Here is a 22,475-nt window from a genome sequence, read left to right on the forward strand (position 1 = left end):
AGTAGAACTTCACTTGAAAAGGAAAGTTCCACTCATCCTTCTTCCCTTCACCCCTCTCATTATTGTGGGTAACGCCTAGGTGAGCAGAGCAGAAGTTCGACCTCCTCTCCCCGCCTGCAACCTAGGAGGCTGCGGGACCAGTCTGCATGCACAGTGTATCTGTCACATGTGCAGTGGGAAGAAAGCGGAGAAACACCAGGACATTGCAACTGGCTTCACACATCCAAGATGGCAGCACATGGAACCTGAAGACTGGTAAAGAACCAGTCCAGGTGATAACAGTATTTTTCTGGGGTTCCTATTTAAGGATATTTCTTTTCATTCCAAGTGATGCTAAATTGTTGCTAAAGGATATACTGTTAAACAGCTATACATATCCTTTTAGCACCTTTACATTTTAGCGGATTTTAATTCCTGGCTAAAAAAAAAAAAAAAAAAAAAAAAAAATATCCTTATGATCGCTATAGGCAATATGCATTATGGTTTTCACTCACAGGCAAATTAATCCTCAAGTGGTTTCCAAAAATGTCTATTCTAGGGGTATATTTTTGCAGTAGTGAATGTGGCATTCACCAAACATTCACTACACGATTCTTCCTGGTGTATGTGTTTTAAATTACAGTGATTAATTCAACAGAAGTGGATATTTGGTGAATGTCATATTCACTGCTTTCTTTCCCTTAATGTCAGGGTCTAACACACTCTGTGCTGTACAGAAAAAAATTAAAAACTCTGGTATGGTGCACATTCTTCAGCCTGATACTTCTCAGCAAAGCATTTCCAATACTGCTGGGAAAGTTGTGTCACACCTCCAACAGAGAGGGGGAGAGAAGGGGACCATTAATTCATTGACCTTGATAGGTTTGAAGATTAACAAGGAAAAACAAAAAGGAATGAAACATAAATAACACTAATTTCCCGATTCCCTTTTGATATTCATTAGTTGCTTCAGGAGGACAAATGTGTCCATAAATTTTCAGTCAGTTATCTTGAAAAAACAGGTGTACATCTGATCCCCAAAGGGCATTTTTTTTTTTGGTATATGAATTGAAAAGATGAGAAACAGAAACAATGGTTCAGAGTATTTGGTTTTGCATCAATTAAAGTTACTGAATAGCATCATTGGTTTATGTGTTCATAGCTGTTCTACACCAGATCACAGGCAGAACGACTTCCCCCCCCCCAACTTAAACACAGGATTCTGGCCACCACAATTTTATTCCTAATTATACAAAACTCTTCATAATAAAGGACTAGAATGGACATTAGGCAAAGCATCAATGACACAATGAACATAATGGGCATGAATGTGCTGTCCAAGTCACTTTAGGTTATTCTAAACCATTCTATATTTCTGTAGGAATGGCAAAAGAAACATTAGACTCACCATATATGCCAAGTTTAGGATGCCCAATTCAACGTAAAAAGATTTGCCTAGACTATAGCATGCATTGCATCTATGAGAATCTTAAAGGGTAGCTGTATATTAAAGAAGTACAGACAAAGCTCATTTGACTGTACTTCGCCTGTGGATCACAGGAGTGCAGTTTGTTCTGCTCTCCTTTGACCTGTTTTAAGCAGACAGTGGGCTGAAACCTGCTGTTGGCTGACATCACAGAGCTAGTCCTGGTCACGGAGCTGTAAGAACCGAGCAATTGGTGGTGCTCAAATGCTTGGTTCTCAGTGATATAGGTGGGACCATAAATCACTTTTAAAAACTGTCCATGTGTTTCCTGTCCCCTCCTTTGGTAATATACAAAGGATCAGTCTTTAGATGCAGTGCAGTACTCCTCTAAATTGTCTGGCTCACAGCAATGTTAACTTTTTTCATAAACATGAGCTAAATGAGAACGGTTAAACGAATCCTCCCAGTTGAGTGTGTAATCTTTTTCTTGCGAGTACTTGTACGCCACTGCACAAGCACAATTACATGCCCATACAGATGAATGGGAGAACCTAGTTGAATTCCTCCTCTAAAACTGTGTGAAGTGTGCATATGAAATTCATAAATACTCATGGAGCAGCTGAAAGCTGATCTATTCTATACCAAAGGCTGGTGGGAGGGCACACAAACACTTTTTACAAAAAAAGCTACACTTTAGAGCAAATCTGTCAGCCATTTTAAAAGTGAGAATCTCTTTTTTTAAGGGCAGATAACACTAGAGGTCTACTATGACCATCATCAGAAGGAAAAGCTCCTTATTTGCACACCACTCCTCTCCTGACTACCTTGGTTTCTAAGGGCCTAACTTTCCCACCTTCCTGACTGGCCAAAGAGGTTAGTCAGGAAAGTTGAGTTGCGATCAAACGGGAACATAGAAGAGGATTTTATGGCCATCAAAGGTATAGTAAAGATTATTGTGTGCAGTTTGCTCTGAGGAAGAATGCTTACTTTTTATTTTACAATGGCTGACAGACTGGGGTTAAAGAAAAAAAGAATCAGCCACCCTTTTATTCACATTACAAGCCAGGGTTGTCTAATTGTGCTGCAAGCCACATCTTGTTATTGTAAGCAATTTGGACTCCTCAGCAGCAATTGCTGTTTAGAATATCCAGCTTGGAAGGATTAGATAGCTCCTAAAACATCACAAACAATGCAATTTATCATACTATTAGTGTTTTTAGTATAATCAAAACAGAAATATGTGAAATCTCTTTTGAACACATTTCTTAGCATGTATGAACCTGATATACAAGAACTGACCTAAAAGTGATAGATACACTCACCCAAGCCAACCATGGAATAACTGGGAGTTGGAGAAAACACTTGTGCAGCAAAGTCTTCAAAAGTCATAATTTCTCTGTGGTTCTGGATTATTGCTTCAAGGTACAGAGCCCGTTCTTCATAGCTGGAACAACCATGTTAAGGAATTGTAAACCAAATTTGAAACAATTAAAAAAGAAGTGTTCACCATTTGGAAACTACTGTAAAAAAAAAAATAGTTTCTACTTCTCTATTTCTAAAAGAAAACAAAAGGGTGGATATATGCAGCGCTAAAAACATGAAATTATAAAGTAAGATTCCATTGTGTTGAAACAAAGTCCTTGTTCAGGGAAAAAAAAAAAAACCTGTAACCACCCAAGGTGTAAACAGGGACACTGTAAGGTAAATATGAGATATATATCCTCCACCGAACACAAACACACCGGGCCTCTTATCAAAGAGACTGGATCACTGGATTACAGGTAGTTAGACAGGCATAATACATCCATAACACCATGGCAACACTTCACTTGGATAGTAGATGGCTGGATCTTGCAGTCTCAACACATGGTAAATCCAAAGGTACATGCATAGAATACAATAAGGCAACTTCTCATGGTGTAGCATGTAAAAACAGGGTGAAATTATTTCATATAAATCAGCCACAATACTCATATTTCATAAAATAAAGGCAGGCATGTCAGAAGCTACAGTCTGTCATAGGTATCAATTGTTTCCAACCAAAGATGGCCGTGCACGGTGTGTACAGTGGCGTGACATCAGAGCTCCAGCCTGTGCAGCTTTTCGTCCAATAAGAACATTTAATAAATATCTGAAAAGTGTGGTGAGCATTTGTATTCAGCCTCCTTTACTCTGATACCCCTAGCTAGAATCTGGTGGAGCCAATTGCCTTCAGAAGTCACCTAATTAGTAAATAGAGTCCACTTGTGTGTAATTTAATCTCAGTATAAATACAGCTGTTATGTGAAGCCCTCAGAGGTTGTTTGGAGAACCTTAGTGAACAAACAGCATCGTGAAGCCCAAGGATCACACCAGACAGGTCAGGGATAAAGTTGTGGAGAAGTTTAAAGCAGGGTTAGGTTATAAAAAAAATATCCCAAGCTTTGAACATCTCATGGAGCACTGTTCAATCCATCATCCAAAAATGGAAAGAGTATAGCACAACAGCAAACCTACCAAGACATGGCTGTCCACCTAAACGGACAGGCCGAGATCCACAGCTCAGGTGGGAGAATCTGTCCACTGGACAACTGTTAGTCATGCTGCCTTAATGGAAGAGTGGCAAGAAGAAAGCCACTGTTGAAAGAAAGTCATAAGAGGTCCCGTTTTCAGTTTGCGAGAAGCCATGTGGGGGACACAGCAAACATGTGAAGAAGGTTCTTTGGTCAGATGAGACCAAAATGGAACATTTTGGCCTAAAAGCAAAATGCAGTGTGTGGAGGATAACACTGCACATCACCCTAAACACACCATCCCCACCGTGAAACATGGTGGTAGCAGCATCATGTTGTGGGGATGCTTTTCTTCAGCAGGGACAGGGGAGCTGGTCAGAGTTGATGGGAAGATGGATGGAGGCAATCTTAGAAGAAAACCTGTTAAGAGTCTGCAAAAGACTTGAGACTGGGGCGGAGGTTCACCTTCCAACAGGACAATGACCCTAAACATACAGCCTGAGCTACAATGGAATGGTTTAGATCAAAGCATATTTATGTGTTACAATGGCCCAGTCAAAGCCCAGACCTAAATCCAAATAAGAATCTGTAGCAAGACTTGAAAATTGATGTCCACAGATGCTCTCCATCCAATCTGACAGAACTTGAGCTATTTTGCAAAGAAGAAAAGCCAAAAATGTCACTCTCTAGATGTGAAATTTTGGTAGATTTGTAAGCAGTAATTGCAGCGAAAGGTGGTTCTACAAAGTATTGACTTGGGGGCTGAATAAAAATGCATGCCACACTTTCCAGATATTAATTTGTAAAAAAAATTTAAAACCATTTGATATTTTCTTTCCACTTCACAATTATGTGCCACCTTTGTGCTGGTCTATCACATAAAACCCCAATAAAATACAGTTACGTTTGATTGTAACCTGACAAAATGTGGAAAATATCAAGGGGTATGAAAACATTTTCAAGGCTCTGTATGTCAGCTAGTTCTAAAATATCAGCAGATATGCATGTAATGACATGCATACATAAAATTATTTAAAACAAAGTGCCAGGGGTTTATCTGTTGCTTGGTCTTTACTTCAAATGAGATCTTCCATGCCACAACAGTAAGGAGAGCCAGGGCTCTGTTGCAAGCAAAACCCTCATTCTCTGTACAATCATTAGGATGTTTGATGACACCGTAAAGTTGGTATTATCAGCTTGCCTGTGGATTTTTCATATAAACACACATAGTAAGGAGCATAGCAGAAATCAAAGACTTCAGTGTCATCTAAATGTGGGGGAAGACCCCCTTTATCACAGACAGTGGCTGCAGCCTTAACCCACCGTGCCCCTCACTGTGACAGCGAATGTGGGACCGTCTCCCTGCGCTTGCTGTTACTATTTTAAAATTGTGGGGCGCCACACACATGGCCTTGTCTTTCATTCACAGTATCCTGTGAATGCATGCACTATAACTGCCGTCAGCCATGGAGGCTGACAGCTTTTGGTTCTGAATGGACTGTGAGGTTGCTGATGAGCAGCCTTGTAGTTTATTCACAAGTCCTGCAGTATGTAAACAGTCTGTAAGCAGATACGGGGTGACAGCTGAAGGTCTTGTTTGCAGGAGTCTGGCATTGCACCCATGATCCACCGATCGGGGTGTAATGCTTTCCAGACTCCTTAGGAAAAAATAAAGAAACGCACAATTTATTTTGATGTTAAATAAACAGCAATGTATGGAAAATATTCTACACAGGGCAGATTTTTTTTTACCAAATTAAGTAACAGCAAGACAAGTGCCAATCAGACCCTGCTTGTAGCTTGTGAATTTGCAGTCACAAAAACTCTACAGTGCTGCTGTGGTCATTACTGGTTGCACTCCTCGAGACTTTAATGAATAGGCTTGCAAACTTCCTTAAAGAGCAGACACACGCCTGTAGCAGATTCTAAAAGGGAGCGCATCGTAACATTCACAATTCATTACAAACATGCTTATTCTGCACAGTGCTTGCTGTTGCCAGGGTTCCACTGCCACAGCAAGCCTCTGGTTCTGTTACCAGCAGGAGACAAGGCCTGAGTGGCCGTCTGTCGGGCAAGCACTCTGACACTAAGCTGGCACGTGTGAAGCAGCAGGAGGAGGCTACTGCGTGACAAATTACTGAAAGAGCTGAGCTAAACTTATGTCAGAAAGCCACCTGAGCCTGAGGACCTCTGCGGGCCCTGCCATCTCTCTACAATTCATCGGTCACTCATTTATTTGCAGTCTGTTTGAAGGGCCATCCTGCCATTTCATGCACTGCTTGTTAATACCCTGATGTTTACTCAGCAGCGTTGCCAGGAAAGCTACTAATAAAACTGTCTTCTGTATATAGTTTTTTTTTCCCTGGATAGCTTCTGTTAAATGTGTTAACAGACATTTACAACATCTAGTGTCTAACACTGACATATCTAAATCAGTAGTACAAGCCGCTTACTGCAAAAGAGCAGAGAAGTGTCCATGGTGCTGAAAATGACTGCACAGAGCCCTGGCACATGCTTTTGTCCTAATAGAAATGCAATCAATAAGAGACCTCCACTACCCTCAGGATAAGACGTATTATAGCTCTGCAACACAATAAGCAGGAGATAGTGCAAAAAGCAAATAATTTTGCCACAAGATGCACAATCGACCACCTTTTAAATGTTACAACAGTATTTTAATCCAAGTAGTTAATTTACAGTTATGAGAAAGCAAGAATTAACAAGGGCTTAAAACATTTGTGTCATATTCCCATTACATTTTTAGTGGCAAGCTCAAAACCAAAAGTAAAAAGTGACATTTAGTTAAATATCCTGACAAGACCTGATAGCAGTGTGTCTACATCATTCAACCATACAAACCCGAACAGTGGTGACAGTAGGAATCAAGTAAATATCAAGCTGGGTTTTGCACATAAAATTTAACTTACAGCCAAAATAATATTTCAGGATTGAAGTATACATAAAATCAAAACTTTTCAGTTAAAGATGATCTGCCTAATATGGCCTGAAGAAAATAAAAAAACAGAAGTGGGAGGAAATGTTTCCAGAGGAAGAAGAATCCCATCCCACCAAACAGATAACAATGGAACAGGTGTTTTGCCTAGAAAATTTCCCCTCTAATTCCTGTTCTGGTAACAACTGTAAAACTTTTATCATTTTCTGTCATCCTAACAATGGTTGCCAGGACAGATCTAGAAGATAAATATCTGCAGCAGGAATAGGGACAGCAGTGAAAACATGCCAAGAGTTTTAAAACTTTCCCACAAACAAAACAAAAAATATTATTGCATTATATCAGATAAATAACTATATAAATCAATTATAAATTCAGATCATTAATAAGTTTTACTTAGGGGAAGAAAATGCTATTGGTGTTCCTAGAACACTAACCACTAGGACGAGCATCACTAAATGACGGACCGTGGTCCAAATTCGGACCAAATCAATGTCTAATCCAGACCCCTGCCGTCCCACCCTTTAGGAGTCATTCTGCCTACAGCCATCACTGCTGCTATTCTCACAGAGCCAACAGCGGGAGGCAGGACAGCTCTGGACAGAGGATGGAGGCTGCTCGAATTAACAAGCAGGTTATTGGTTATGAGGATGCAGGGCAGTCATCACACAAACATGCGATTCAGACCTCTGCTGGAAGAATATTTTACTGACTGGCCCTCTATTAATTTTAAATGAATACCCCTGCTCTAGGATAATCTGAACATTTGAATTGCTTGTTCCTGTATGTGACCACTAAATCTCATCAACTGCATGTCAAAAAGTATGGAAATATAAAATGAAAGCTACCATGATGCAACAGGTACTGTTCCTAGATTGTGCATTATAATCTCTGCTGTGATTTAGCTTGATGTACCTGGCACAAGATCTTTGAGTGTGTTAGTTGCTATGCTGCATAGCAGCTGCTATTCCATTGCATGCAAAGAGGTAAAACTGAGAACACCCTATATTTAACAATTTCAACAGTTCCTCACTTTGAAAGAATATCTTGCATTTTTTAAGGTTAAAATTATTTTTTTACATTGATCAGTTAAATACACATCCACATTACCAGTTCATTATTCTTTTGAACAAATAAAAAATATTGAGCATCTTAGTGTGATCTAAAACCTAGACAGACGTTTACATGCTCTTTATCCACAATGGTGTATGGGTTATTTCAGTAGTGACTGCAGACAGTCCATTGTATAAAACTTCCAATGATCCATTCATGTGGTTCTATCTAAAACCTTCCAATATCAGCTCCCCTTAGTCAGAACCCCCCCCCCCCTCTCCCCCTGTCAAATACCTGGCTCCTCTTTCGATCCAGTTCTGTGGCTGAGAGCAGAATCACTGCTCTCTCTCCTCACAGGCACAGAGGCAACAGTGGGAGTCATTGGCTCCTGCTGCTTTTAATCAAATCCTGTAAGGTGAAAGCCAGGCAGCACAGAGCATGTAAGTATGACATGTTTTTTTTTTTTATTTGTGTTCATTAATTCTTTAAAAGCAGTATAAATGTGGCAACATAACAGCCAATCTTTAATATAATGTATGTAAAAGATCAGAACCAAGAAAAACTGAGGAAAAAAAAGGTAACGTAAAGAAAGCTAGAATGGAACTGAAGTATAACTGAAGTATAAGTACTGAAATACAAACAAATATATAAAAAAGTGGAGGGGATGGAAAGGGAATGATAAAATTATGCAATGAAAAAGAATCAAGAATTATCAAAACTTATTACAGGCAGGATGAGAATATAACAGTCAAAAGACCTGTGTAGCAGGCGTATACTAAAGTGTATCTAAAGTTAAAACGTTTTATGGATAGAATGTTAATGCATTAGATCCTCCATCAGGTTTTTATTGCTGTCTTTCTCCTAGTGCAAGATCTCACCAACAGTCCCCCAAAATATATGAAACTTCAGCATTAGTTTTGGATGGATAAGACCTGTAAACTTGTGTGTATATTATATATATATATATATATATATATATATATATATATATATATATATACACACACACACACATATACATATACACACTATACATCTATCTAAACAATAAAAATAATATATATTTTTTTCAAAGATTAAAACTATTTTTTGCTCTAAACACAACTGCCATTTTGGTTCTTTATTGACAGGACGCCAAGAGTTCAGATAGTCAAATCTAAAGAGCCACACTTCAGAGCATTATTAATGTGCATCTTTCAGAACTGACAATGCAGTCCTACAAAACAAATGTTTCTTTCATAAGCTGCTTAAGTTAAATATTGTTTCAATCCTCCTTAGCATCTGCCACTCAAAGATTTTGTCTCTTAAAAAAAAAAAAATGCCTCAGCAGCATCATTTATCAATGGGGGTTAGTGAGGCACTGTGGCTGAAACAGGGCCATTAGAGGGGGCAGGAGGGGACCATTGTGTGCCTGCAAGCCAGTCATTCAGCTGTGCGCAATCAAAGGAATTCTATGGTACCCAGTTTCTGCTTCTTCAACAATAACCTGAATTAAAATGTTTCTTCAGAAAGCCAAGAACAAAAAAAAAAAAAAAGCGAGCTCCTCTATTTATTTTAAACTTTATTATTTTCGCTTCCCTCCCCCTTGTTTTAGAGAGGAGAGGGCAACATTAAAATTATTTTTTCCCACATTGCCATGGCCTGGTTTTATTAAAATAATTTACATGTGAAAATGAAATATTCTTCCAACACTTCAGAACATAATGATGACAGGGACATAGATTGCTTTAGAAAGAGAAACATTAATCGCAAGATGCAAATTTATTGTAATATACACCTGTTAGATTCAACAGACAACAGCAACAAACAGAGGGCGGAAGGAAAAAAGGATTGAATTATTTTGTCTTATTGCAAGCTTAACAATCGTTAGGAAGCATAAGAAAAACCTAACAAAACTGCACTTCAATATTTCAAAGGCATTACATTTAAAAGGGAATGGAAATTATAATACACCAGAAATCCCTGTTGTTTATATGTGCTGCTCTAAAACGCATCAGTTCCCGCTGCGAAACAAGGTCTAACAAGTGCCACATACTGTACTTGTATTTAAAGTGTCCCTGTATATAAACTCAGTGTATATGTTTTTTTGACTAACGACAACAATGATTTTACTAAAGTTATATATACATATATATATATATATATATATATATATATATATATATATATATACACACACACACACACACACACACACACACACACACACACACACAGTATCTCACAAAAGTGAGTACATCCCTCAATATTTTGTAAATATTTTATTCTATCTTTTCATGTGACAACACTGAAGAAATGACACTTTGCTACAATGTAAAGTAGTGAGTGTACAGCTTGAATAACAGTGTAAATTTGCTGTCCCCTCAAAATAACTCAACACACAGACAATAATGTCTAAACCACTGGCAACAAACCGAGTACACCCCTAAGTGAAAATGTCCAAATTGGGCCCAAGTAGCCACTTTCCCTCCTCGGCATCATGTGACTCATTAGTGGTAGTCTCAGGTGTGAATAAATTTGGTGTTATCACTCTAAATCTCTCATACTGGTCACTGGAAGTTCAACATGGCACCTCATGGCAAAGAACTCTTTAAGGGATCTGAAAAAAAGAATTGTTGCTCTACATAGATGGCCTAGGCTATAAGAAGATTGACAAAACCCAGAAACTGAGCAGCAGCACATTTGCCAAGACCATACAGCGGTTTAACAGGACAGGTTCCACCCAGAACAGGCCTCGTCATGGTCGACCAAAGAAGTTAAGTGCATGTGCTCAGCGTCATATCCACAGGTTGACTTTGGGAAATAGACGTATGAGAGCTGCCAGTGTTAGCCTGTCAGTGCTCAGACTATACGCTGCATGCAGCATCAAATTGGTCTGCATGGTTGTCGTCCCAGAAGGAAGCCTCTTCTAAAGATGATGCACAAGAAAGCTCGCAAACAGTTTGCTGAAGACAAGCACACTAAGAACATGGATTGTTGGAACCATGTCCTGTGGTCTGATGAGACCAAGATGACCTTATTTTGTTCAGATGGTGTCAAGCGTGTGTGGCAGCAACCAGGTGAGGAGTACAAAGACAAGTGTGTCTTGCCTGCAGTCAAGCATGGTGGTGGGAGCATCATGGTCTGGGGCTACACGAGTGCTGCTGGCACTGGGGAGCTACAGTTCATTGAGGGAACCATGAATGGCAATATGTAATGTGACATACTGAAGCAGAGCATGATTTCCTCCCTTTGGAGACTGGACTGCAGGGCAGTATTCCAACACGATAACGGCCCCAAACACACCTCCAAGACAACCACTGCCTTGCTAAAGAAGCTGAGGGTAAAGGTGATGGACTGGCCAAGAATGTCTCCAGACCTAAACCCTATTGAGCATATGTGGGGCATCGTCAAACAGAAAGTGGAGGAGTACAAGGTCTCCAACATCCACCAACTTCTTGAAGTCCTCATGGAGCTGTGGAAGAGGACTCCATTTGGAAACCTGTGAAGCTCTGGTGAACTCCATGCCAAAGAGGGTTAAGGCAGTGCAGAAAAGTAGTGGTGGCCACACTAAATATTGACACTTTAGGCTCAATTTGGACATTTTCACTTAGGGGTGTACACACTTTTGTTGCCAGCGGTTTAGACATTAATCGCTGTGTGTTGAGTTATTTTGAGGGGACAGCAAATTTACACTGTTATACAAGCTGTACACTCACTACTTTACATTGTAGCAAAGTGTAATTTCTTCAGTTTTGTCACATGAAAAGATATAATATATATGTACAAAATAGTGAGGGGTGTACTTCAAAGAAAAAAGTGCTTCCACAAAATAATGTTTCTCCAAGAAAAGACAGCACACATGTATTCACACCTCACTTTCCGGATGGAGTTGACCACTTGTTTTTAGCAAGTGATTTAATAAAGCTTGTATGCATGAGACCGGGAAGAACTGACTGTCGGTTCCTCACTAATCTTCCTTCAGCTATATGGTAATTATACCGCTTTGCCTCATAAATTGCATTGTAAAACAGTTGTTCTCCACATAGATAATACAAAGGAAAGGAGCCCCACATAGTGAAATTATGCATATTAAAAAACAAATGACAAGTACTGCACTTACATTAACCGCTTGCCAACTGCCTCACGCCAATATATACATCAGCAGAAGGGCTCGTACAGGCAGAATAACATACCTGTACGTTGCCCTTTAAGAGGCGGCAAGCTCTGTGAGTCGGTTTGCGGATCCCGCGGACTCGACTGCCACGGGGATACCCGCAATCGCCTCATGGGGAGGAAGAACGGGGAGATGCTAATGTAAACAAGCATCTCTCCGTTCTGCCTAGTGACAGTGTCACTGATTTCTGTTGTCATTGGGAGCAGAGATCAGTGACGTGTCACATGTAGCCATGCCCCCCCACAGCTAGAAACACACCCCAGGACACACTTATCCCCTACACTGGCCCCTAGTGGTGAACCCCTTCACTGCCAGTGTCATTTACACAGGAATCAGTGCATTTGTATAGCACTGATTGCTGTATGAATGACAATGGTCCCAAAAATGTGTCAAAAATGTTCGATGTGTCCTCCATAATGTCGCAGTCATGATAAAAAAAAAATTCATAAAATGAATAAAAATGCCATAAAACTATCCCCTATTTTGTAAATGTAATAACTTTTGAGCAAACCAAATGCTTATTGCGATTTAAAAAAAAAAAAAAATAATGTAGAAGAATATGTATCTGCCTAAACTGAGGAAAAAAAATTATATATTTTTGGGGGAAATTTATTATACCAAAATGTAAAAAATGTTTTTTTTTTCAAAATTGTCACCCTTTTTTTGTTTATAGCGCAAAAAAGAAAATACCACCAAAGAAAGCTCTATTTTTGGGAAAAAAAAGGGACGTCAATTTTGTTTGGGAGCCACATCGCACGACCGTGCAATTGTCAGTTCGCAAAAAGTACTCTGGTCAGGAAGGGGGTCAATTCTTCCGGGGTTGAAGTGTTTATAAGAAACTGTCACCAACCTATAATAAACTCAGAAGTCTCCCTCATCCTAGATGGCCACCATGCACTTCCTGTTTCAGGATGTGACATCAGCTGGAAGTAACACCCAACATGTTTCATCATCAAAAATGTACTTTCTCAGGATTATGTTTTAATAAACATGCTTTCACTATGTGTATTATCTATGTGAAGAACACATTTGTCATTAGAGTGATCCCAATCACACAGACACTTGTTTGCATTTTATAAGCATACTCTAGTTGTAAAATTTTGTTTTTTGAACAATTTCTTTTCCAGAGGCAGAATAAAAACAAAACTAAAATCCAACGCTTTATTTAAAATGCACCAGCTGAAAAGCTGAAAAAAGGTAGCCCTTTCCCTTACAATTAAATATTTTAAGTGAAATATAATACTTTCATGCCAGACAGTTAATAGGGGTTTGTGTCACGGAAAACTTTTAGGGATTTTTGGCCAAAGAGGAAAATACAGCTATGTGATTGTGGTTTCAAAGTAAACTATGCCTGATAGTTGATAATTTATATAAAGCCCCAGGCATAAAATTTGTTTTTTTTAGGATAATATATTAGTACAATTGCTTATTGCATAGGGGTTACCACTCAACATATTTTTAAACTCCAAGCTGTTTTCCTGAAGCTTTTCTTTCAAACGAACCTGGCAGGACTAACAAAATGATAAAGATCTAGCTTTACATGGGTCTAAGGAAACCACAGAACCCAAGTCTACAATATACATAGGGTCCTGACCTGCAGCTTGATATGATTTCATGCTTTAGAGGTGAAGGTTAGTTAAAAAAAAAAAAAAAAGACCTCTGTGTTTGAAGGCAGTTACTGTTTTAAACACAATCTTAGAACGTCTTAGCCCTTGTACACACGGTCGGAGATTCCATCGGAATGTGTCCGATCGGAGCGGTTTGTCGGATATTCCGACTGTGTGTGGTATGCATCGGACTGTTTCCGTTGGAATATCCGCCGGACCAAATTTTTCAACTTGCTGGAAATATTTTCCGACAAACTGCTCCGATCGGACATACTCCGATCATGTGTAAAGAATTCCGATTGGACAAAGTGCCACGCATGCTCAAATTCCTACATCAAAGCTATTGGCTACTAGCGTGAACGTAGTCCCATCGTAACGAAATTACGTCATCACGTTCTGAAAGATCGGATTTTCCGACAACTTTGTCCGACCATGTGTATGCAACAGTTTTGGACAAAATCCATTGGACAAAATCCGACGGATTAGGTTGTCGGAATCTCCGACCGTGTGTACAAGGGCTTAGAGTGTATCTGGCCTAAATGTATTTTTCATTTTTTTTTTTAAGTTTACGAAACAGGACATTTGTCAGTTACAAATTGCTCAACCTCACTGGGAACATTGATCATCTCAATTTTTTTTATTTTATGGTTGTGACCTGAAGAGGAAGTAGGGTACATTTTCCGATGGTGACACCTGTTCCAATGTCTAAGAGGGAATTAGAAAGATGAGCTAATTTCCCGTAGTGTCTTAGACCCATTTCACACTGAGGCGCTTCTTTACAGGCGCTACAGCACTAAAAATAGTGCATGCATAGCACCTGTTAAAACGATTCTCAAGTCTTTCCAGTGTGAAGGCCGGAGGGCTTTCATACTGGAGCAGTGTGCTTAAAAAAAGTCCTGCTAGCAGCATCTTTGGAGCAGTGAAGGTATACACCGCTCCTGCCTACTGAACTGAATGGGCACCGCTGCAGAACCGCCACTGCAGTGGCACTTTGTGGGTCATTTTAAACCTTTTTCGGCTGCTAGTGGGGGTTAAAACCACCCCGCTAGTGGCCGAAACCCCCCAGCAAAAATGGCGGTAGACCTCTGCTAAAAATAGTGGCGCTTTAGCACCGATGTAGTGTGAAAGAGGTCTTTGGGAAGGAAGTGAAAGAAAATCTCCCCAATAGCACGCAAACATAAAAAAAAAACTGGCGAGGGTTTACACCAGGGGTCAACAACCTGTAGATCATGATCTACCAGTAGATTGCGAACAGGTGACCAGTAGATCGCGTCTGGGTTTGCTGCCCCACCATTTCAGAGCATTAAACAGAGTGTAATGCAGAGGCACTGCTTATAAAGTTGGAGCTGTAGTAGGGAGCAAGAGCCGCATAAACTGATGCCGCCTCTCCCATGTGGAGTGATACCAACTGCACTTCACCTCTTATCCCGGGCTAGTGGTCTCCAGAGTGCTGCCAGCAGTAGGAAAAAATAAATTTTCAGGTCAGTGTGAAGCAATGCAATGGGTATAATAGTATAGGGCTGCTTTCACACTGATGCAGATGCACTACACTGTACCCACGGTGCAGGTAAACCGCAGCACATCAGTGGGAAAGCAGCCTTATAGAGGGGCTCAGAACAGTAAGGGTTCATTTACATTTGCAGTTTTGAGGGTGGTAAAACCCTATAATTAAGACTTGTTTTTATAGCTGCAGTGGCCAAGGTTGTACACATGCTGCAGCAGCAGCAACAGTTATACATCCTGTCATGGTTGGTGGGTGTAGCACCTGCCAAGCATGACCCATTCAAGTCACTAAAGTGCCTTTACATGTATATAGATATGTTGCCATTAATGAAAGTGTGTTTAGTAGAATTGAACAGGGAAAATTATTTTTCTGACACTTCAGCAGTGCGATCACATGATTCCTCTGTGCTGGCCAGCCTCGATCTTAGCAGAGAAGTTGAAGGGGTGAAATTCCCCTTGGCTGGCTGGCTGATGTCACAGGGTAATCTCCACTCCTCCTGCTTCGCTCCATAGAGCATGGCTGGCCAGCACAGGGGAATCATGTGATCCCACGGCTGCAGTGTCACAAAAGGTATTTCCCCCTATTCATTTCTAACACTTACATTTTCATTAATGGCAGCATCCCTACATGGGATTCCATTCACATGTGCTGCATTATGCGATAGATTATGCAATAGAGGTGGGAGGGAAGTGATCTCATGATGACAGGGAGATTGAGAGGGGAGAGACTGTCAGAGAAGAGAGCAGCAGATGACAAGGCACGTAAGCTGACCATGGTAGTCTGGGCTCAGCAGCCATGATTATTGTGGTCAGCAGAGGTAGGGGGACTCATAAACTGGCAGGATCAGCCAGGTTTATTACCAGTTAGGTAGAGAAGAATTGCACAGCACAAGCACTGTGCTGTTATTCATGTCTTAAAGGAACAGGACCTTTGTTTTTTTTTTAGGTTTAAAAACACTTTAACAAGCGACAATCCTAAGATTCGCTCATCTAGCCCAGCTTTCTTATGGTGACCTGAAATGTGTATATATATATATATATGCACAAAAAAGGCTTTAAACTTCAAACAGGTTATTTTTTCCTGCCTTTGTCCCACTAGGAATGTTCATGAAGAAATTTTCCCAAAGTGAGAAGAAAAGTTCTCACCGGAACAGATGTCCTCATTTGATTATTTACCCTCAACTCTTGCTTTGTAACTCTAAAATTTCTAACAATCTGAAAATTAAAGGTTTAGACCAGGGATCTCCAAACTTTCTAAGGAAAAGGCCAGTTTACTCTTCTTTAGACTTTAGGGGGCCCGGACTGTGCCCATTGGGAGTAAGGCTGGATTCACACCTATGCAGTTTTAGTGCATTTTGCAGGTTTGCACTACAGTCCATTTAACATGGTTTTCTATGGAACACGTTCTGTAATGCAAATCTTGAAAATGCAACAAGCACTAAAACTGCCTAAACTATGCCAGGTTTTTGGTATTAGGGGGAGAAAAAGTTGGTGTCAGTGGAAGGAGTTAAGCACCATAGTTGATGTAAGTGGAAGAAATAATGTCCCATTATTGGTGTCAGTGGCAGGAATAATGTCTCAAGGGGTAAATAAAGAGAAGCAAAGGTCCACAGTTTGGAGACCACTGGTCTAGACCCTTGACAGAGGGTCTAAACTTTCTCTGCTCTATCCAAAAGCAAACAAGTTTTGCCTTTACATTCAATTTAAAGTCTTAAAGAGCCTTTTGCATATGTGGAATTCAGTTTTCATATGTGGAATTCAGTTTTCATATGTGGAATTCAGACTGAAAAGCTGCAGAGGTTGCTAAATAAACTTAGTTGCTCACAAACTGGCCTCACTTGTTATTTCAAAACTTCAGTATATTAAAAACGTATTATATTTTTTCTCCATTTTGGACACAAGAAAGGATAAAAAAAAAACTGGGGAGACTAACCCTTAACTTCCTGTCAGGACAGGAAATGGTGGTTATGTTTTCAGTGAAGATACCGACTGCAACAGCACAATTTTTTTTTAGTAAACTTAGGGAGGGTTAGACAATTTGTCAAGTTTTCCTGACCAAGTGACAGTCACTCCCCCCATTTATTGTGAAAGATGAAATCACCCCAGCAGGCTCACAAACAACAAGATGCTTGACAGAAGTATTAATGCTTCCCTAGTCTACCCAAAACAAATAAAACCAAATGTTTTGGTTAGAGTTGAGCTGTACATGTTTTAATATCTGACCAATATACCATAGCTATGAATACTGACCTATATGGATATGCTCTACAGCAGGTACAAGCCAAGTTATGTTGGCTGGGACCCCATCATTGTAAATGGAAAAGAAAAAGAAGCCTGACACACATATACAAGAGAACCACTATAATAATAGCTGCTGTAAACCTATGCTATGTCCATGTCTTACATGCAGGCCTGCTTTCTATGCTAACAAAGTATTCTTAACCAATGACCTCAATCCTCATGCCTAGAATTTAGCATGGTCACATCAGTTTAAAGTAAGCCCCACCAGAGATGGACATCATGTGACCTCCAGGAAAAGCACTATGCAACTTCACAAGAGACAATTAAACTAAAAAGACCAAAAACTGCAAAGGCGTATTAAAGGAAAGCCATTAAAATGGCATCATCAAGCTGTATTTACTAAAAAGGAAAATTCTGTCTAAACATAACAAGCCATTAGTGGTGCAATTAGCAAATTACAATCTTTAATGGGAAATATAAAAAGTCCAAAATGGTTAAATATCATTTTTGTTCCTTAAAGCAGAACTCCAGGCATGAAAACTTTATTCTAAATATTAATCTATTATTACCTTTTTGCACCAAATGCCTTTGCAAATATTAAAGCCTAATTGTAACTTTGTTTTAAATTATTAGGTGATGTTAATGTACTGAAAGATATTAAAGGCATTATTTTTGGGGGAGATACAAGCACTCCACAGCATATTTTCAACATTCTCTGGTTGCATGCTGGAGATCTGGACCTTCCTGCTCTGTACGAAAGTAATGGTTTGAAATTCCTCTGAACCCCAACTCTCACTCTGAGCAGTCCAGACCCCCAGCATGCCACTGGGGAAGGTGAGGTTGGGAAGGCGTTGGAAAGCTTGTACCTCAAATAAAAGTATTAATAAAGCCTCTGAAATTCTCATTTATTTATCATTCTGACTTCATCTAACAGTTCAAAAAATAAACCACATTTTCTCTGCCTGACAAATCCTATCTACATATTTCTGAAATACAAAAAAAAAAAAAATAATAAAAAAAAAACAATTACTGTCATTCTATATGAATGTAATAATGTATGACGACGATGATTTCCCATACTTTCAATAGAGGACTTTATCAATCCAGGCTCACAAAGGCGGAGCAAAAAAAAAAAAAAAGGAGCAAAAGGCACCTATCACTGACAGATCTGCTTACAGCTCATAGCTTGCTTTGCAGATTACATGCCACTACATGGTGGAATTAGCTCTGTACCAGTTTAAGGCATGCCTGCTCAATTTAAGTATGTTTGCATGTCAAAACTGGAGTAAATGTAATAATAAATTTGAACCATAAACGTTGCAGTTGGCTTTTAAATTCACATGTGTGGATTTGGTCACATTGGAGCAGTATGAGGATGGCTGAGACCAAGTAAAATTAAAATACAATTGTGCTTTCTCTAAATCTACAAAGACTATATGGTAACACAATTTATCAAAACAAAAACCGCCAAAAACGTTGTGAAACATGCAATAATTAATTGGCAAGACAAAAAACAAAAAAAAAACAAAAACAAACACTCAGGTCTTATATTGTGGAGGGATAGCAACAGATATAATATTTTTGAGGATGTCAAATCCTGTACTTTATGGTAAAGAAAGGAGGCAAAATTGTATACAGTGATTTCACTTAATTTTACATTAGACTGGTGTAGTTCTGCTAAAAAAAAGAGCATTAATAGAGACCAGAATGAACTGATATATACATTTTTTTCCTTTTTAACACAGCTGTAGTTTCCTTTTAGAGATTTTACTTTAGCAACAAAACAGCATGGGATGACGCCATTTCTGGGAGTTTTTCAGTCAGGCTTTTGGGAGGTACGAAACTGGTATACACCTATAGCAAGGGCATTATCCAACATTAGTCAAAGCTGCAAAGTTTGTTTTTCTCTATAAGCACCCCTTGCTTGCATAGGCAGTTTTGTGGTAAATGTGAACTAACCCTTTAAAAATGTATGATCACAATTACATTCCTGACACATTCAGAAACCTTCATTTTATCTATCTATCTATCTATCTATCTATCTATCTATCTATCTATCTATCTATCTATCTATCTATACACACATACACACACACACACACATCATAACATAACATATGCTACACCGAATGCAAACTCATTAACATTTCAGTCCAGGCACTACACATAAACCAAATGCAAAAATTAAGAGAAGGGAGGGAAAGGTCAAAGCAGAAGTGACTGGCACAGTCTTATTCTCAGTCTTTCCCATTTGCAGCTCTGGTAGTGTCACAGTAGCCACCTCAGTGATCCCACCTTTCTATTCTGCTGTGAAAAATTCAACTTGGCTACCACCCTGTCCACAAAAGCAGTACAGTGATAAGGTCATTGTGCAAAGGTCATTGTGCAAAGGTCATTGTGCAAAGAAATCGTGCTCGGGGTGGCCCATAGTGTTGCCCCTCCCTCCTCAAGTGTGATTGCTTGTAGAGTATTTCAGGCAAATGATTGGAGGACAAATATTTTTTATGCAAATTTTTTGTTAAAAAAAACTTTTTTTTTCTTCTATATCTGCTATACTTTTAATAATTTCTTCATACCCAATTATTCACCTGTAAGCCTTTTACAATTTAGGCACCATTAAAATGTTCTACTCCCTATAGACCTGTATTTACCATTCACACTATCAATCGTCTTGAGCTCAGCTTCATAGGCTATATACATTCTGATATGAGCAAAAATGTATACACCTAAAATAACATATCACATTTATATATTTTTTCCCCTCTGTAATAACGAAGAACAAAAAGAAAAAAAAAAAAAAAAAAGAGGCAGTTGTCTGAAACACAAAACTTTTCTTCTTTGGAATTGAAAAGAATGACTTGTGATAACTATACACTTGTACAATAGCATGTTGGCTTCTGATTGAGCATCTCTAGATAGGAGGGTAAAAAAAAAAAAAGGGTAGTGCAAGGAGCAATCAATTGCTGAACGTTATCCATTTTCTCATTTTGTCTGAAAGGCCTCATACAAAGCTCAAGTTACTTTCTCTATCAAGTAAGAACGGCTGTGCGTGCTTTCTGAGTGAAATCCTCAAGCCCGTAACACAAATGAGCACATTATCGGCGCATGAAGCTGGCCAGCTGTGCCTCATACAGCAGCTTTCAAATCAAAATTGCACGGTCAACAGCACAAAATCCAATAGAAATAGCAGGAGAACAGCCAATGGAAACTCAATAATCAATTACTGGATATTCACTGCAAAGAAGCAGACCTTTTAAATGAAGGTTCAAATGGGAAGGTAGTAAATTCATTGTGCCACATAATGCTCATTAACTGCCTTGTACAAGAGGTCTGCAGACACTCTGAAAGGCCATTGACACGTCGCTATGTTTGTGAAGGGCAAAGTCTTGACATGACACATAAACTAGGTTAAATGTGGTCTGCAATCATAAAAAATAAATGTTATAGTTATATATATATATATATATATATATATATACACACACACACACACACATACATACATATACACACACAGCTGTGGGAGGTGTGAATATTTCTCACCTACACGTGGTGAGGCGCTCCTGGGTTTATCGCTGAGAGAAGTTTTTGTTTTCTCAGATCTTAGTAAATTCTGTTCTGGGTCCTGGAGTCTTTATAGAGCTTTTGGTGGGAATAAGCCTTAATTACTAGGTCCAAATCTAACCTGGTGGCAAGACCTTGTTGTTATTGGACCTCTTCATTGGCTGGCACGGGATGATGTAATTCCTGCATAGCCATCCCATGGCGGCTTCTGCAGCTCAGCTTACATGCTGGAGAACACTGCAAGCAGGCAGCTAGGTGAATTATATTGCAGAAGAGACATGCAATAAAGGGCCTGTCTGCTTTCAGTTTGCAACAGTGGAACTTTATTTCCACTAAGTGTAATTCTAGACAAAACTTTATTTTAGTTTTGAATGGTTAGAGAAGATTTAAAACCTCTGAGGTTTGCTGTGTCCTCAATGGAGAATGATTTTCATTTTCAAATCCACCAATTCTCACAATCTTATAATTCAGATAAAAGGTGTGTCAGGCAGGACAGGTGCTTAAAGTGGTTGTAAACCCATTACAACCACTTTCACCTACAGGCAAGCCTAATTTAAGGCTTACCTGTAGGTGCTGGTAATATCTCCTAGATCTACACGGTTTAGGAGAGATTTACAATTCCCCATACGATGAGTTATTCGGCACATGCGCACTTTAGAAAGGGCACGCTGTGACGTTTCTAGCTGGGGTCATGTCGTGACTGGCGGCTCCCGCATGCATTTGCAGGAGTGATGCCACGCGACTCCAGGCCTGTCAAAGAGCTGGAGTTCGCAGCCACGGAAGGAAGAGGGGCCAAGATGGATGCCTCCAGCCAGCGGGGACAACTGGGACAGGCTTCTGTGTCAGGTAAGTGACACATAATGGGCTACTATGCGATGCACAGTAGCCCACTATGCTTTACCTTTGCAGGGAAACAAAGAGGAAGTAAAACCCATCAAGATTTACTTCCTCTTTAAATTTAGGTAACATGACTGCTAGATTCTTGCTTTTTTTTAACAAACAGGCAAGACAAAATGAGTAAAAGAAGATGAATACTATTAAAACTGTTCATTAGAACAGCAAAAACAACCATAATTCCAAAAAAAATAGTTTTACCTATATGTTATATATCAAATATAGACATTTTGCTGCTCCTTCTCTTAGCAGATTGACCACATATTACCCTTTTCTTAGAATAACACAAGCTGTTTTTTCCTTGTCATTACTTCCTGTACAACCCAAATCCCTAAACCGCATTGGGTCTACTGAGAGCACTGTAACAATGCAGGTGTCCTGTTCCATCAGTACTGCCGATAGCCACGTTATGTAATTACTTGGCTGATTCTACAGGCAGATCTATTCCCAAGGGAGGTATGTGTGGGGAAAGGCTGCATGTTACCAAGCAATGCAGTCCTCTGTGTGTTGTTGCACTGTTAATCCTATTCATAATGACGGTAACATGTACGTATTTGAAGAAGTCCCCTAATCAGTGGCTGCTTTAAAGAAAGATATGGCAGGTTAA

General features: G+C 39.5%; 1 protein-coding gene across 4 annotated transcripts in view; it reads right to left on the reverse strand.

Annotated features, from left to right (window-relative positions):
• The window catches only part of RALGAPA2 (Ral GTPase activating protein catalytic subunit alpha 2), a 529,040-nt gene that overhangs the window by 52,776 nt on the left and 453,789 nt on the right, over positions 1 to 22,475 (reverse strand). For 3 of the 4 annotated variants that reach the window (XM_077486017.1, XM_077486019.1, XM_077486020.1), the window contains one exon: positions 2,728 to 2,849. In XM_077486017.1, the coding sequence (XP_077342143.1) occupies positions 2,728 to 2,849 (122 nt within the window). Of the gene's footprint in view, positions 1 to 2,704; positions 2,850 to 22,475 lie in introns of all 4 variants that reach the window. The other variant, XM_077486018.1, reaches the window with a different exon arrangement.

The sequence above is a fragment of the Lithobates pipiens genome, unplaced genomic scaffold (assembly GCF_037356315.1).
Source record: "Lithobates pipiens isolate NorthernLeopardFrog02 unplaced genomic scaffold, aLitPip1_a1.2 Scaffold_18, whole genome shotgun sequence".
Taxonomy (NCBI): Eukaryota; Metazoa; Chordata; class Amphibia; order Anura; family Ranidae; genus Lithobates; species Lithobates pipiens.